Source organism: Haliaeetus albicilla, chromosome 2, assembly GCF_947461875.1.
Source record: "Haliaeetus albicilla chromosome 2, bHalAlb1.1, whole genome shotgun sequence".
NCBI lineage: Eukaryota > Metazoa > Chordata > Aves > Accipitriformes > Accipitridae > Haliaeetus > Haliaeetus albicilla.
In genome coordinates this window covers 56,733,324-56,750,365 of record NC_091484.1, presented here as the reverse complement: position 1 = coordinate 56,750,365, position 17,042 = coordinate 56,733,324, and the positions used below count along the sequence as shown (strand labels likewise).

At 38.6% G+C, this 17,042-nt stretch overlaps 1 protein-coding gene across 11 annotated transcripts in view; it reads left to right on the top strand.

Moving 5' to 3' along the window:
• ADAM22 (ADAM metallopeptidase domain 22) overlaps positions 1 to 17,042 on the top strand; it is a 147,825-nt gene that overhangs the window by 85,554 nt on the left and 45,229 nt on the right. For all 11 annotated transcript variants that reach the window (XM_069775592.1, XM_069775637.1, XM_069775630.1 and 8 more), the window contains 8 exons: positions 2,099 to 2,162; positions 2,806 to 2,875; positions 7,602 to 7,672; positions 8,955 to 9,029; positions 11,690 to 11,761; positions 12,795 to 12,961; positions 14,872 to 14,956; positions 15,410 to 15,500. In XM_069775592.1, the coding sequence (XP_069631693.1) occupies positions 2,099 to 2,162; positions 2,806 to 2,875; positions 7,602 to 7,672; positions 8,955 to 9,029; positions 11,690 to 11,761; positions 12,795 to 12,961; positions 14,872 to 14,956; positions 15,410 to 15,500 (695 nt within the window). The remainder of the gene's footprint in view (positions 1 to 2,098; positions 2,163 to 2,805; positions 2,876 to 7,601; positions 7,673 to 8,954; positions 9,030 to 11,689; positions 11,762 to 12,794; positions 12,962 to 14,871; positions 14,957 to 15,409; positions 15,501 to 17,042) is intronic.

Genomic DNA, 17,042 nt, shown 5'->3' with positions numbered 1-17,042 from the left:
TCAGCCGTGACTATTATTCTTGCCACTGTTGAGTGACTCGATCAGAGGTCAGTGCTGCTGGGTGCAACAGTCGCATGAGAAGCCATTTGCTGATAGCACTTCGTCTTGCAGACTGTGCTTAAGTAAAATTGCAATTAGAGGGAAGGAAGTTTTGCCTGATTAAGAGCTGCAGGATGTTGCCATATCTCATCTTATTCCCAGGCAAAGAAGATTTAACAGGTGCTAGAATATTTATCTCAAGATCTGTTTTAAAGAATAGGCACAGGTAATTTGAAAGGTGAAACAGCTTTAAATTGTAGATATACTTGTGATCATTCTTGATGTATGTTATATAGTCAGTAACTCAAGCTACTTCTGTGAATGCTACATGGTTAACCCTGTAAGTGAATGATATTAAGAGAAGTATGCTCATCAATAGCTGTAATGGTTTACAAGCTTAATATATGCTTATATTTCTTAATTGTCAGGAAAAGAATGACAGTATTTTACTGACTGGATCTGGTCCTGTGCAGAACCAGAATCAATTTTGCGGATTGGGGGAAAAAAAAAAAAAGCTGCGTAAGAAAAAAGAAAAGTATCTGGTTTTGTTGTTTATATTGTTGTTTATAATTCTGGTGGTGTTTTTTTGGTGCCTAAAAGTTTGCTAAAGAGTAATCTAAATAAATAAATAATCTTGCTTTCATGCTGCTGTTGTGTACTGTGTGCCAAGTTTGAACTTAGAGCTCATATTTATGGCCAAGCTTAAAGCCCTTAGTAGTGGCACTTAGAAAGGGACATGCTGATACAACCTAATCCCAACCATGCGTATATGCCAGTGCAACAAAGGCAAAATTGTTTAAAAGAAAATGCTGATTTGGTTGAAGATCAGAATGGTAGTGATATGAGAAATGCCCTTTGGTTTTATGCTCTTACAGAGTAATGTCTGTATCAACACATTATTTTAAGGTGCAATTCAACCACACTTGTGCATCCTGTATTATGTTAAAGACTAAACCTCAGTACACACTCTTTGCCTAAGTAAACTTAAGGTAGCTCTTAATAGAAAACATCCTTGCAGGAATGGACCTCACGTTTGCTGTACATTCGAGTGGTAATGCAAAAACCTCTGCTGTTACTGTCACAGACTATCTTCATCCATTTAGAGAGCCTTAACAGTTCAGTTTGTTCTTCATTTAGAGTTGAACTGTGTGTTGGAATTTAATATGGAAAATTGGTGATTGTCTGTGGGCAAGCAAAGTGACAGATTTTCCAAGATACATAGCGGTGTGCTTATCATGAATGACCTTCAAATTTCTGTGGTTGAGATTTTATGCCATTAAGAAAGAGACCATGAGTACTTTGCCAGAGCCGTGGGTATGGCAGAAGGCTTGGTCCTCTGTATCTCTTTTCACCACAGCCCATTGGAAGCCTGTCTGATGGGGTTTCCTATCTCCTTATCATGAACATCATATAATGTCCATATTGATATGATAATGCATATAGCCATTCATGTTTCCTGGAAATATAAACTTAAACTAACTTAATTTAAAAAGAAAAGACCATCTGTCATAATTATTATTGCTGAAATGCCCCAAACAGCTCTCTATGCCCAAAAGAGCCCGTTATACCCTTTGTACTTGGTACTATAAGTAATTACTGAGGAAAGAGTTAATCAAAACCATTAAAACCTAAGGATCAATTCAATTCAATAATATTTTTATTTGGGGAAAAGCTGTGCGCCTGTTCCAAATGCACATGTTCCTAAAGACAGGTCCCTTATTTATCTGTTGCAGGTAGATCTCTCTTGTATGGGAGTGGGGGCTCTGAACAGGATTTTCAGTTGGCTAAATTAGCCAATTTTTGTGGTGTTTATACGTGTTGTAGAGAAGCTTTGGGGAAGAAAGAAGAGTCTATATCACCATGGGAGAGAATATTTTTCTTTCTGAGATGAAGAAACAAAAGAGTGACTCAGAATTACGTTCAGTTCCTGAAACCATTTTTAACTGCTTCCTTTTCTAAATATTTAAATTTTTAAAATGTATGAACTTCTTAAACTTACTTCCATTTTGCACTAGTATTTCTTTATTAAATCAGTATTTACATTTTCTGCTCTTGACAGTGGGATGTTCTATGATGGAAATCATACTTACCTTATTGAGCCAGATGAAAACTACACTTCAGATGTAAGTAGAACTTACAGTACTGTGTTGTTTGTTGAATACAGACGTTCATGGATACAGGGTAGGCATAAGGCTCTGGGACCAAAGGGTCATGCCCTCATTCCCAACTCATTTACCTCATATATGAGTCCCCATCATCACAGACAAAAGTAGACCTCCAAAAATTATGCAGTGGTATGTGTATACATGTGTGCTCTGTAACACTTGGATGTAGAGCAGTGCAGCACTAGAGGGTGATGAGGGTCCCTTGGAGCCAGCAGGAGAAGCCTGTGAGTGCTCTGTCCCCTTCTCTGGCACTTCCCACTCTGTATTCATTACATCCCTCTCCTCCTGGTTTGGCCTTGTCTCCAGCTTAGCAGCTCCTGTGACTCTCATTGATGTTCTCTGGGCAGCTCTCTTAAGTCTAGCTCTAAGTGTGCTCAGCCACTCTGTTCGATGTACTCAGATATTTCAAATAAAAGATGATTGACTGTGGCATGAGTGATCACATCACAGTTGGAAAGAGTGTAGAGTAATGGTGCCTTGCAACTTGCGTGTTCACTAGTGTAGGTGTTGGATAACAAGGACCTTTGGAACTGTCTATTTAATGCTCATGAGGTGGATTAGTTTATCCAGGTTTAACACATGCAATTATTTACTATTTCAGGATGACTTCCATTTCCACTCTGTTTACAAATCCAAGTTGTTTGAGTTTCCTTCGAATGACCTGCCATCTGGTATGATTTTTTAATATTCATGATTTATTGATTTGTTTTAGTCTAAGGCCAAAGTTTTTAATCATATTTGATAGATAATCTTCTGATAGTATAATGTTCATTTGTATATCTCTTCTTTTTCCCAATTAAATAAAAAAACACTGGAAAAAAAAGAATCTGAAACGCTGAAAGCACTGGGAAAAAAACCTGAAGGATGATGAATTAAACCTCTCCTAGACCTTCATGTTGTGATGTATGTTTCTCTTAACAAGTCATGGGGTCTATGTACTGCATTATATACTAGTAGTTATAGACAGAAAGGACTGAGATAGCCTAAAGATGATGAAAATAAATGCCACGTTGTCAGTAGTTGATAACTCTTCATGGACTTTTCATATTTTGAGATACAGGGTAAGTACCATGGTGTGAGCATAAGCCTGGGAGACAAGAACTTGCCAAATATTGTTGCTGTTCAGTGACTCTCTCATCTCCAGTCCATTCAGCATCTTTCACAGTACTGGCTGTAGCGCTGGTCATGCATTTCAGTACAAATAAATTTGGAGGCAGAAGTGGTTTCAAGTGTTTGTAGTGATGAATCTCCACAAACAGTTTATATTGCGTGTGGAAGGAGAAGAGGTTTTTAAAAAAAGAGTTTTCGTTTGGGAAGTTGGCTTGTTAATTGAAATAAAAATTGCAGTATTTATGGCATATCCCCATTCTATCAAGGTTTTGCCAGTTTTACAGATGCGTTTTCTTACTCTGCAAAATATATCCTAGATAAATAAAACTGTCCTTCATAGACACTGTCATTTTGGTAGAAACCACCTCTAGACTAATTTCTTCAGAAGAGTTACAGATGTCCAGTCATCTTGCTTACAAAGTATTTGTCCTATGCTAACAGTTGGATCTGGGATTTTACGGTGCTGGGTACGGCACATAGATAGGTCTTTCTCTGGAGCACAGTGTGTGCAGGTTTGCTAGTTGTTAAGCAAAGTAGAGTTATTCAGAGAGCTAATGAGAAAAAACAAGGGAAATTGCTACAATTGGGTCATCTCGATTTCAATTCTGAAGAAGGAGTCTTTCTAAGTCTAAAGAAAACAGTATCTGACTGAGCTTGGTGCCTCACGTCCTCTGATGATGATTGCCCAGGTGAGGTGGAGGAGGCGTTGGGATGGAGGGGCAGCACAAAAGGCTTATGCAGTGCAGGGTGTCGACATCTGTATCAGGAAGCTTCCTATGTATGTGCAACTTAGACACATACCATGGCTACTCCCTGTAGTGTAATGAGAACAATTTATTGAATATAAGGCCACATAATAAAGTGCATCTTTTAATCACACTTTCTTGAGGATAAGTCCCTTGAAAGGTTGGAAATAATGCAACCACTGCTGAGTTTAAAATAAATCTTCTGTCTCAAGTTGTTAAAGTAGGAGACTGCTAGAGGTGGTACTTAGTAGATATCTATCGGCTGTCTTATAAGATTTCCTGATAGTGAAGTTCTGTGTTTTCAAGATTTTTGAATGCAATTATTTTCTGCTTTTAAAATTATGAAAAGGAATTAATTGCAAGTGTAATTCACCAGTTTCACCTCCACCAAAGCTTCTTGATTTTCAAAAAAACTGTCGAAATAGGGCTTCAGGTTTTTTTTTTCACAAAAATCCAGATATGCTTGTACAGTTTTGATTTTACTGCAGATGAGAAGTAAATAGTTGCTGGCTTTGCTGTACAAAGCCCAGCATGTGACATAACGGAAGATGTTGCCTTTAGATGGAGTTAGACTCACAAGACTGTAGAAAAGGTTGAAAAAGAGATTTAATTGTTGAGCGCTAGTGGTCTTAATTATACAAATATTTGTAATGTGGATAAGAGGTATAAGGTGCTAATCCTCTATCACTTTATGTTTAGCATCCCATATATGGAGAAATAAACTTTAACTCAGTCTGCTCTTCCACATACCCATACCTGTTTTTGTAAAACTGTTTGGAAAGGTATTTCTGAGGTTTGTAGTGAAAGTTTCTGTAGATGTAATAGGTTATATCCTTATTAGAAATTCCACCATTTTTCTTTGCCTGTGATTATTTAATTTATCTCTGTCTTTAAGTCATCCTCCATGCATAACCACAGCTCCAGAGGATGAGAGCAGTCCGCACCACTTTCTGCTTCCCTATGCTTTTCCCTGTGCCCACAGGAGCTCTTATCACTCATCCCCCAACCTGCTGCACAATCTGCCCCACCTTCTCCTTCACTCCTTGCACACGCTGCCCCACCAGTGTCACTACTTGGCACTGCCTCTTCCCTGCCGGTCTGGAGAATGCTGACTGTTGTCTTGAGTTTTCTTTTTTTTTTTTCTTTGAACAGTATTTGCAATTAATTGCTAATAGTATTGTTGTCATTGATTTTTTTTTTTTTTTTTTTAACTACTGCAGCAGAATCATTAGTAGCAAGCACTGTGCTAGGTTATGTCATCAGTATTTCTTATATTCCTTATTACTCTCATAATTTACCAATTTGCCCAGCCTGAGGAGATCTTCCTTGATGTCAAGATTTTCTTTTTATTTTTAAAAGAGTCTGTGTGAAAGCTAAGATTTCCACTCAGTACTGCGTTAGGAATGGACTGGATGTATCATCAGCTTCAGTATTGATGTTAGAAAGAAAAAAAAAAATCAAGTAATAGCGATTACTCAACATCAGTCATAGTAAAGGGTCTTTTCCAACCTAAATGATTCTATGAATCCTCATTACACTTTTTCAAGATAATATATTCCCATCAAAATTTCTGCCAGGCTTTCTCAGCTATCTACATTTCCTGTGATTTTGCTGGTCATGTTCTTTTGCCTGAGGGTCCCTGGCTGGAAATGTACCCTGCCTGAATTCATCCAGTTTGTGAATTATAGTGCAGTGTTAATGTGTGTTAATGTGTTAACATTAATGGCTGCATCATTCCCCTCTAGAGATGACTGACTTCCGATGGTGGGTAAAACGATCACATTTGCTGGTAAAGTTACCTGAGACCTTATATACATATTGTAAATTACTATTTTATTGATTGAAAAGTTGTTTCATTAACCATGATATAAAACCTAAAACAACAGGTTGAGAGCCAGTTATGTGGCACTAGAACACAAACTAAATTAGTCAACATATGTAAAGCATAATCAAACCCAAATTTTCAAGATTTAGTTTCTCATCATTGAGAGCTCTGTAGATTACAGGTCTTTAAGCAATAAATAGGGACCCTTGGATATGATTTAATTTATTTTAGGTCCTTTTTGTAAAGAAAATCCTCAAGTGCACTGGTGTAACCATGAAAGCATTTTTAAGCAAAGGGCCTATGGTTGTCCAGGCCCCACATAAAAAGATATCTGCAAACTTCACATACGAAAATGACAGTATAAACCCCAAGATTTAGCCACGACGATACCAGTTAGTCATGCTTTGCTTTCCTTGTTTATCAGTAACTAGCCACTCCTGGTTAAGATTAGCACTTACCCTGGTAATGTTTTGTTAGGTGGGCAATTCAGCTTCCTGTTTGAAGGTTTTGCTGATACGGCAGCCCTGTCAAATTCCTGTTTGATCTTATTTAATCCTATTGTTTGAACCTCTTGGAGAAATTGCACAGTTAATATACAGCAGGTGGGAGGTGGAGCTGTGAGAAACTTTCCTGTTTTACCAGCGAAACTGAACTATTCAGGACTTTGTAACACAACCAAAAGTTGTGTACAAAGGTATGTGAACTGGAATTCCCTTAATTTACACAGCTGCTATAGTAATGTCTACTTCTCTGCATGACTGGTAAAATCGCTCTGGAATACTGAAAGCGGTTTTCAATTCCTGGAGACTGAAAGGATGTCCAATGCTGCAGGAAGCACAAAGGAGGGAAAAAGTCATAGTACAAAATAAGCAACTGCAAACATTTAATTTATGTGTCTCAAAAAAAGATCTTCTTGGGGTTATGTGAATAGTAAACAAGTTTATACAACATAAAGAGTTTTCTGTTGTGTAGGGAAAAGTGAGGCAGGGATTACGAATCTAAAATTAAAGGTGGAAAAATACTTCTTGGACATTTAAAAGGGTGAGAGCAAGTATTGTCTTCTGTTTAGTTTATAATGTGTCCCTTTCCATGAGTGGCTAGTAATAGATTTGGTGAAAGGGATTTGGCAAAAGAATAAACTACTTGGTGCTTATGGTTAGAGGTTTAAGAAATTAAAGCACAGTGGGATTAGCAGGGAGGAATACGGTATTGATAGTGAGCATTGCCAAATTCTCATAAGGTTTCTCCCAATTCTAACATATTTTACTTTGTGAATATAATCATCTTAAACATTAATTCTGCCTTCCGTGCTCTTCTTACTAATTTAGGTAGCTATTGCAAGAGCTCTGTGAATGTCTGCTGAATTCCCGAAAATGTGATTCACTCCATGAAAGCACTGTGCTAATAATATTACATGACCAGTGTTGGTGAAGTTTTGGCGTAGAACATCTGCTCTGCTTTCTGAAGTGTGACACCCACAGATCATCTCTTTCAGCAGACCTAGATTATCACTAGTAGAGTTTTTAATAAGGACCCTGTTACTGGGAAGCATCTGTAACGTTGCCTCCTTGCTATCTGGAAACATGAAAAAATGAGTTGTTAACGCATCTGATGTGCGGAAGAATGCCATACTACTGTCATGTGGCATCAGGGTCACCAATTGTTGGGCTATATTCCTGTAAACAGTCAATGTATTTGCCTGTGTTTTCTGCTTAGAGTTCTGGCAAACGAATACTACATCCCAGAAGTTTGTTGTAAAGCCAAGACACAAAAGAAGTAAAAGGCAGGTATGTGCCAGTATGGTCATTTATAAGTAATATGCCATCAAGTTTGTTTTGTGTCTGCTGAATTAATTTGTCCTGATGGAGTCCTGCTGCTGCTGGTTTGGCATGAAGTCTCTATACCAATACAGCTATTACAAAAAGAGGTATCTAATGTTGACAAAACATTGTTGGGTTCTCTTGGACATTGCCTACCTGAAGAGTTATAAAATTGTTAAACACTGCTAAATTGCAAATAAAAAAGCAGCTGAAATATTTTCTCTCATTTTGAGTATAGAGTTTTATCAGAAACTCCCAATGAATGAAATATTTACAAATATTTTTTGTGTTGCAATGGTGACAAGTAGCTACTTTATCTCACTTGACTTTGATTTTAAATAAATATTCTAAACTGAGAGTTCATTCCCTGTTTATTGAAGTGGAGGAGCCACTAAGTGCAGGTGTTTGCTTGTACCCTGGAACGATAGCAGCAATTCTTTGCATTTTAGGAATGGAGCTCAAATGATGGTACAGGTCGAAACAAAGCCAGGTCAGGGGGCTGAACAGTGCAGGCAAAAATGAAATACTGAGAGCAGTGGGAAGGGAAGATGATTTTAACATCTGTAACTAATGCAAGCCTCTCAGAGGCAAAAGAGAAGTGAGAAAAACATTGGAGAAATTCCAGAAGTTGTTCTTGAGGGTCTTACTTTATATCAGCTGGTTTGCTGCCTTTCTGTAAACTAGCCATTACTCTGCATTTTTAAATCATAACGATGTAATAACTCTCCTGGAAAACCCAGGAAAACAAGGACACCATGAAGAAGCAGCATCATAAATGTTTCTAAATGCCAAGTAAGCTTAACACAGAGGTGAGTACTGCGTTCACTGTGTGAATCGAGCAGTGTGCGAATAAATAATAGAATTGTTACAGAGATTTTTCATAAAGAATGCAGGACGGATTCCTTTCTCTTTTTTTCCTTTTGGAAAAAAAAGTTTATAGCTGACACAAGCCATTTTTAGAGATATAGGCCCTACTGAGGATTCTCTTTCTTTAAAAAAAGCTAAACTTGGGATTAGATGTTGAAAGACTTGATTTCATCGTTTAAGTTCATATGAATCTCCTGGTGGAGGTGAAAGTATTTTTTGAAATGATGCAACTAAGCACCAGAAGTTTCATCAATATCTGAGACCAGAATTAAGACAATAGAAAAAATGTATGCATGAGAAGTTTGGTTTCTGAAACCATTTCTAATTACCAGTTACACTCTTTCTGTACTCTTAGACTCTTACAGTTGTATGCTCTCCGTAGGTTCGTCAGATTCCACGTAAAATTGAAGAGGAAACAAAATACATTGAGTTAATGATTGTAAATGATCATCTAATGGTAAGACTGACACACTTCACCATCTTACAGCTATTATTAACATCAAATTGTCTTAATTGGTCCATAAAGTATAACAATAATGAACGATATATGGCCAGGATAAATTCAGTATGCCCTTAAAAGAAGAGATTACGGTCTCATTAACCATTGATGAAGTTGCGTCTGAATTTTGGCAAGGTAATTTCACCAAGAATGCAACCAGGCCTAAGTATCAGAAAGAAGGGTCATAAATTAAAGCTTTGTGCCATGAAGTAACGAATGTCAGTGTGACTTAAGCTGATGATTTTCTTTCTGGCTTTCTTGAGCACTTATCTTAGTTGTAGCCACTCAGCAATCAATAATGCAGTTATTACAGTTGTGTAGCAGCTGTTGACGATGGGGAGATTAATAGTGACTAGATTTTTTTGATATGTCCAAATCAATATAGAGAAAATTATTTTGTTAAGCTTGTATACTTTCTCTGGGAGAACATAAATACGCTCTTTAAAGTAGTGGAAAGAGACATAATAAAGATTAGTGTACTGAAGGAAAAACCAGGCTCATTCAAGTGGGAAAAGGCAAAGATTTATGTCAGTGAAGATGATTAACAATTAATGAAAGGAATATCAAAGGAAATAGTGAATTCTCCATCACTTACAGTCTTCAATCCAGACAGTGTATTTCTGGAAGATGTGGTGGTGTCAAACGGAAACAATAAGATTCGATCTTGAAGTAACTGGATAAAATTCAGAGACTGGTGATGCCCCTCTGACTGGTGACATGAGTTGATTTTATGGTCCTTTATGGCTTTAAAATCAAAATATATCTATACATTTTATCTACCCTTTCTGTAATGTGCAGCTTCTCTCAATCAATACCCAAATTGCCAAAACCAGACATCAGAGCGCACAAGGAATGTGCCACTGTCCTTGGACAGCATACTCCTCCATCAGCTCAGTTTGGTTAGCGTAGCAATAAATTCTTGGATTAAAATGGACAATACTGGATGCAGAATTCCCTAAATTGGTGTCACTGGGTTTGATCCTGAAGACTTGAAGCCACAAGTTTCCCCTTGGGATCTTATCTGTCTGGGCTGATTTCCCCCAAGGACAATCTTTCCTAATTTTGGTTAATTAAAGCTACTGTGAGAGTCAGTGTCCTACTTAGGAGTTTATTCTCTGAAGCAAATGCCAGTGAATGTCTAAGGTCGAAGAAGCTGAACAATTTCCTCCTGGGAGAAGGAAGTGTCGTATGCTCTGGGCTACTCCCTTTCCCCACGGCCTGGGCTTGCGTGCGTCTGTATTTGGATTACTCTCTATGCGTGCAGTTGATGCGGCACTGTGGGTGCACTCAGCATGGAGCTGACACCCCACAGAGTCAGAGCCGTTTTCACTGTTCACCCTCCCCATGCGCTTCCAGAAGGAGCAATGAACCTTGTGCTTCTTCCTCTGGTCCGTGGAGCCAGCTGCATCCTGCCAGCCCCCTTGGGCCACTCACCTCTGTGAGGGGTGCAGTGCCCTCCTGTCTGCCCTCTCAGCTGCTCGTCCAACCAATGCTTCCAGTCGGGGAATAAAGCTTTTAAAATGCAAACATTGAAATGGGCTTATAAATTAGTATACTAAAACATTTCTGCAGGCCTCCAGTGTCTCTAAGCATCCTAAAGTTTGAGGTTTAGTTGCAAATAGAGACTTGAGTAGTATACTTAATTCGCTTCATTCCTATGCTTCATTTTCCATTTATTTTGTAACTTTTTCATTTAATCCTTTCTGCTATTTTTAGCTTCACAGTCCTGTCCTTCTGTTTTTTTTAGTAAGCGAATCTTTCCAATTTTTGGTGGGTTTTCCCCCATTCCTGCTTGAAAACTTGTCTTTCCCACCCCCTAGCTGCTGGGTACTTCTTGCCCACTGAAAGATCATAACTTCCAGAAAATATGGACAACTTTCACTCTAAAATCGAGCATCATGGGGCACAAGATGGTTAAACATTTCTGAAAATCTTGGCCCATTTGTCCCAAATTCTTCTAAGATACTTGTGACTTTCATACCCATGGTGCTCATTTGTAAGTGTTTTTTTCTGCAAATAGGAGTATCTGGACAGCTATCTTCAGTGTCATCTTTATAGCACTGTATTACAGATTCCAGTAAAGGTGCTATTGCAGTCTGATTGCTAAAGTGATTTGAACCAGTTGCTGTGGCATTATGGGAGTGTGAAATTGTACATGAAGAAATCCAGAAGACAGCTTGAGAGAGGGAACTGGAAAAAAAATAGGAAGTCTGATAGACTCTTGGGGTAACACCTCTAAAGGAGTCTCAACTATGGAAGTTGTGTTGCTAATTTCTATATTGGCATTTGGAATTAACTTTAAAATTGCCAATAATAAAGATAATGAAGAGAGTAACAGTATGTTCCTGTTCCTAATAGCATTTTTCAGTAAAGATCTTAGAGTACTTTCCAAACAGGAATTAATACATCCTCACAACAGCTGTTTTAAAGTATATCAGTAATGTGCATTTCTGAGCAATTTTCTACTATCGCTTATTAATATTACATTCAGCACAGGAGACCAAACCTTGCACAGGGGTTTTACTGTTGATATAGTTGCTTTTTAGTTCGTGCTTTTTTTGGAAATGAAGCTTATTTTTCTGGTCTGTGTATGTAACTTGCCTCTGTTTGTTTCGCAGTGTAAAAAGCACCGCTTGTCAGTCGGCCATACAAACAGCTATGCTAAATCAGTTGTGAACATGGCAGATTTAGTAAGTATCACTCAACTAAATGTTCTTTTACGTATGAGATGAGTCATATGATTATCCTGCAGATAGATGCAGGAGATGTCAGTTTGTGGTATACCTAACAATAACATATGTGAAGATCACAAATTTTCATCTAGAACCACAGTCAGCCACCTATATAACCTTTGTCTAACATAAAGCATTAAGAGATTTTTTTTGTGGCTTCAAACATTTAAGTATCCTGCTGGATCAGTCCCTTGAGTCTGAGTTTTAAAGAGCACCTTAGATATGACAATTTTTAACACAGGATCCCTATGTTGACAACCTGAAACCCAAAAGACAATCTGAAATTAGAATGCAGTAAAATTTCTCCCGAAAAAAGTGCATTTGAGTAAATGAATTAGAATAGGTACGTGCAGGTGAATTATGTGGATTATATTTGTGATGCTAAATCAGATGACCTGCTGGCTCTTGCACCTCACCCCAGAAAAGTATTACTAGAAAAAGAAAAATGCAGTTCCCCCTTTCGCAAGTATTTGGTTTGGAGTGTTAACCCCCAGCATTGAAAGGATGGACGTTTTTTCGTGATTCAGCCAGCATGAGGTTAAATAGTCCTGTAGAGGTGTATAACAGTGAAAGCTGTAGTTTTATAGATCACTATTTGGTATAAGAGAGCCCTTGTGTGTCACTGGGGTGAGCTGGATGTTATAAAAGATCCGCTAATTCCAAATCTTTGAACTATTTGGAATAGTTCTGTAGTAATTTTTGAAAAATCCCATCTCCCTTCTATGCATTTCTTCCTGTGTAGGACCTGCAAGGGATCTTTTTGCAGCCTGAGAGAGCCGTTTGAAGAATTAGGCCTAAAATTTAGATTTTACTTTGTTTTCATGTTTGTCTGTCGGTTTTAAGGGTGATAAAATCACCTGGGAGAACGTAAAGTGTGCTAGACAAGCTAAATACTTAGTTACATAAAAATGCAAGCTATTACAAAAAAGGGGTAAAACTCACCTTTACTCTATTTGACATAATATATTTGTTCATTCTGTTAATGTACTAGATATATAAAGAACAACTTAACACCAGGATAGTATTGGTTGCCATGGAAACCTGGGCTACTGATAACAAGTTCACCATATCTGAAAACCCCTTGGTGACCCTACGTGAGTTTATGAAATATAGGAGGGATTTTATCAGAGAGAAAAGTGACGCAGTTCACCTTTTTTCGTACGTAACCTCATGTGATGTTTTATTACTGGGCTTTTTTCTTTCCTTGCGGGTTGCTTATCACAAGTGGCTGATGCATCTCCTTTCTGTTTTGTGTGTAATCCACAATAATTCAGAAAATAATGTTTCTGATGGGGAGGTGGGAAAAAGTTAATGCACAAACTGCCTGCCGGTGCAACTAGACGTTTGACTCATTTTAGTTTTAACGTACTAAGCCTGAGCTGCATGCACTGTAATCCTTGGTTATTCTGTGCAATTACCTACTCTGCAAGTGCAGCTACCTGGAAAGTAATGCATGGTTCCACCTTGGAGGTTGGCTTCTTCGGCAGTAGAGCACAGACAGCCCTGTTGTATTATTTAAAAGCAGAACATTGGTTTTGAAACCAATAAGGTTTCCTGCTTAAAAAGCACTGTGGCCTGCTTTACTTCGTTGAATGACCTGCATGCTGCAGGATTACTGAAGTGTTTCATATCCTTGAAACAGTTTGTTCTCCAGAGCGACATGTGCTACAAGAAGAATAAGCTGGGAGGAATGTTATTTTCTCTAAATATCTTAATTGTTTTGGAAATAAGATTGATGTAATAAAATATATCTATGAAAATAGAAGAGAGGTTCATGGCTGAGATTTTTGATGCACATGAGACAACTAGATGAATTGTTCTGTTGGAGCCCTTATCCCTCTCTGCTGACTGTTATAGGAGCCTATATGAATAAACTTAACCTAAACACCTCGCTTTAACATGACTCTGGTAGGGTGCCAGGATACCCAGCCCCAGTATCCACCCTCTCAGAATTTTTGCACGTGCTTAATTACTGTTGTTGACTTCTTCCATGAAGAGACCTAGTAAGATCTGCAAGTGGTGCTCGCAGATTTTGGTTTCTCTGTGTCTCAGTTCTTCATCTGTAAAATGGGAATCAGGTTTTCCCACATCCTTTGCGTATCTTCTCTGGTGATATTGTAAGGTCTTTGCGGAAAGTCTTGTTCTTATGAATGTTTGTGGATTGGCTAGAACAAAGAGGGCCCTATTTGCCCTGTGACTGGGACTCGGGATACCACTGTAATGCTAATTCCAGTGCTATCCATAACACCACCACCAATGGTGTTTGAGGTACTGTATTCATAGATTGTTTAGAAAGATCAGTTTCTGAAATTGTGTCTGTGAGTGAGACACAGCTAAGTTGGGAGGTTAGCTGGTGTGATGGTACAGTGGTTACAAATGAACTTCCACCTTCAGCCCAGTTGGACCATTGTATTGTTTGTTGATGTTTTTCTGTTTTCCTTTGAAAAAAACAATTTGCCACAGCTCGGATGGATTAGTACTCTGAAGTGGAGCAGAGTATATTTTGTCTCCAGTAACTGGCAGTCATTCATGCTGACATGGTCAGCACCAAAAAGATGATTAGATTTAGGCTCAGAGTGTGTCTGTCCCTTGGATGAGATCGGCTGCAGTTCCATGGAGTTTTCACCTACCTCTGCATCAGGGAGCTGCTAATGCAACTCCCTTTGAGTTTTACCACATCAGCATTGCCCAGCCAGACATGTGTCTTTTTGCTAGTCCCCCATGTATTGGCAGTGTGGTGGCCTCTCGTGTGCTCTGTCGGTAGCACGTGCAGCAGAAGTCACTTGCTGCAGTAGTATGTCAGCAAACAAAAGGCTGGTGAGATTCAGGTGGTTTCGCAAAATAGTCCCCTTCTTATGATTTCTTATATTAGGTAGTCTGAGAAGGAGGAGGGAAGATGGTATAACTTTTCTGGAGATAATTTGTCATGTAAGGTTTGTGAGTTGGTCTTCTGTTTTTCCCATTTTGTTTTTGTATAGTTTGCAGTCAGGGTAAATACTGGGATAGATAGGTGTAAAACTCATGGACTGAGTAGGGTAAACTTTCTTTTCTTTTCCTTTTTGTCAAAGGGGGAGTCGATTTCAGAGCAGTCGAAGTGGTGTAGCCCACACTGGTGGAATCTGCTCCTTGCTTAAAGGCGGAGGTGTGAATGAGGTAGGTGGGGATACTGGTATGAGCAAAAAGTGGTGAAAATTTATCTGCACAGAATTTATCAGCGCAGTTGTGTTCCCCAAAATACCTTGCTGCTTGTTTGCTGCTGCAGAGTTTTAGTGCAGCTCTATGCAGGGATGTTTCAATGAAGAGTGATGAGTGAATAAAGTCAGATATGGATTCAGATACACTTTTCAGCAGATTCTGCAATATCCCGTCATTCATACTTGCAGCCACAATGGCTAGAAAGAAACAGACTTTCTCTTACTTAACTTGTCCATAAGCCAACATTTAGTTTTCCTCACTTGTCCGTTATCTAGCTGCTCTGAAGTAAGAACTCATAACACTGTGCATCTGATTTTGCCTTTTATTGCCTTGAAATGAGAAAAGCTTCACTTGTATCTGAGATACCTGTATGTAACTGATTACTGTTCCTACCTTGCTTGTTTCTTTCAGTTTGGAAAACCAGACTTAATGGCAGTTACCCTGGCACAGACCTTGGCCCAAAACATTGGCATTTTCTCAGACAGAAGAAAACTTATAAGTGGTAACGTTGTTTACTTTTTCACTCTGTCTCAAGAGAAAAATCTTAAAAGATGGAGGATCTTATCAGTGTCTCCCTGATATGTATTTTTTCGCCATGTTTCTCAGAATGTTGGGATATTTTATTTTTCTTGTAATAACACAATGAGGGACTGACATATCATTAATTTTCCTCTATTTAAATGCTGTGATATCCCCCTGCCCATACTTAGTGGCAGCACTGGTGTCACCATTTCATTAAAAATAAATCATAAAGGTGTCTGCCACTTCCATTAATTTCAGGGAGATTGATGTCACACCCACAGACTGAATGGCTGCCATCTTACAGCACAAAGGTAGAAACATACATTATTAGAGCTGGGGATGATGAGGAGCCACCTCAATCCTGTTACACAGGATGGTTTTGACAACATAGCTTTTTCCTCGTTTGCCTTCATTGAATGCCTCTCGTAGATTACCCAAATCTCCTGTTCCTCTTGTAGATTATCCTAATCTCCTGTATTTGCCACTCTACTGCTACCATTTCTCTGCTGTAACTTTGGTATTCAACTTCTTAGTAACCCCTATTTACCTGCAATGCTAATTCAGACCTCTGTCCCCCTGCCCACCCCAAGCACCTCACTCTCCCTACTTCTATGTTATATGAAGTCCCAGCTTGATACAATTAAAATAATAATACAGTTTTGAAACAATTTAGATGATGAATTGGAGTGCTTAGTTATTGGATCATGTGTACTTATGTGGCTTAGATTTAAAAAAAAAAAATTACTATATTGAGTAATAGAACTCTGCTTAGGTGATTCAGGCATTGTAAAGACAGTATACAATGCAGAGATACATCTGCATGTGAAGGTTTTTGCAGTTTATATAATTTTATTTGAAAAATATTCAGAAATGTAGGACAGATGCTCTATGCTACTGGTATGTTCAGTATTCATTTTCCAACTGCATATTATTTACCTGATACAGGGGCAGGGTAAAAGTGAAAATGGTAATAGTGGTGATTCCTTTTCTTACGGCTGAGCAGAGGGGCAGGACACTGTTTTGGTGGGGAAGGAAGAGAATGCAACTGTTGGACAGAGCCTTGTTTCCTTTTTAATTGTACTTTTAAAATGGAAGCAATGAACTGATGTTCATGTATTACAGTAAGGCAAATTGCAGAAAGAGAAAGTATATGTGCAAAGCATATGTACAGAAATAGACACAAGACACAGTTTTGGAAGCAAAGGGCTTAGACCAGAGTAAAGCAATCCCAGGCAGCCTGGCAGGGCAGAAGGGAGGGCTACCCTCTGCCTGCTGGGGAGTCACATGGGGAAGGGAGGCAGGCAGGGAAGGGAGGGAGAGCAGAGGAAGAAGCTGCTAGATCCTGCTGTACTGGCTTGTGTTTACTGACCATTTTATTAATTTTTGTGTGCATTATTGTTTGGGTTTTTTTTCCAAGCAAAGATTTTCCCAGTCGCATTAGCGTGGTTGAAGAAGAGAACTAAAAAACTAGAAGAAAGGTTAAAATGATTCTTTTTTTTTTTACTCTTAAAATTTGGGAATC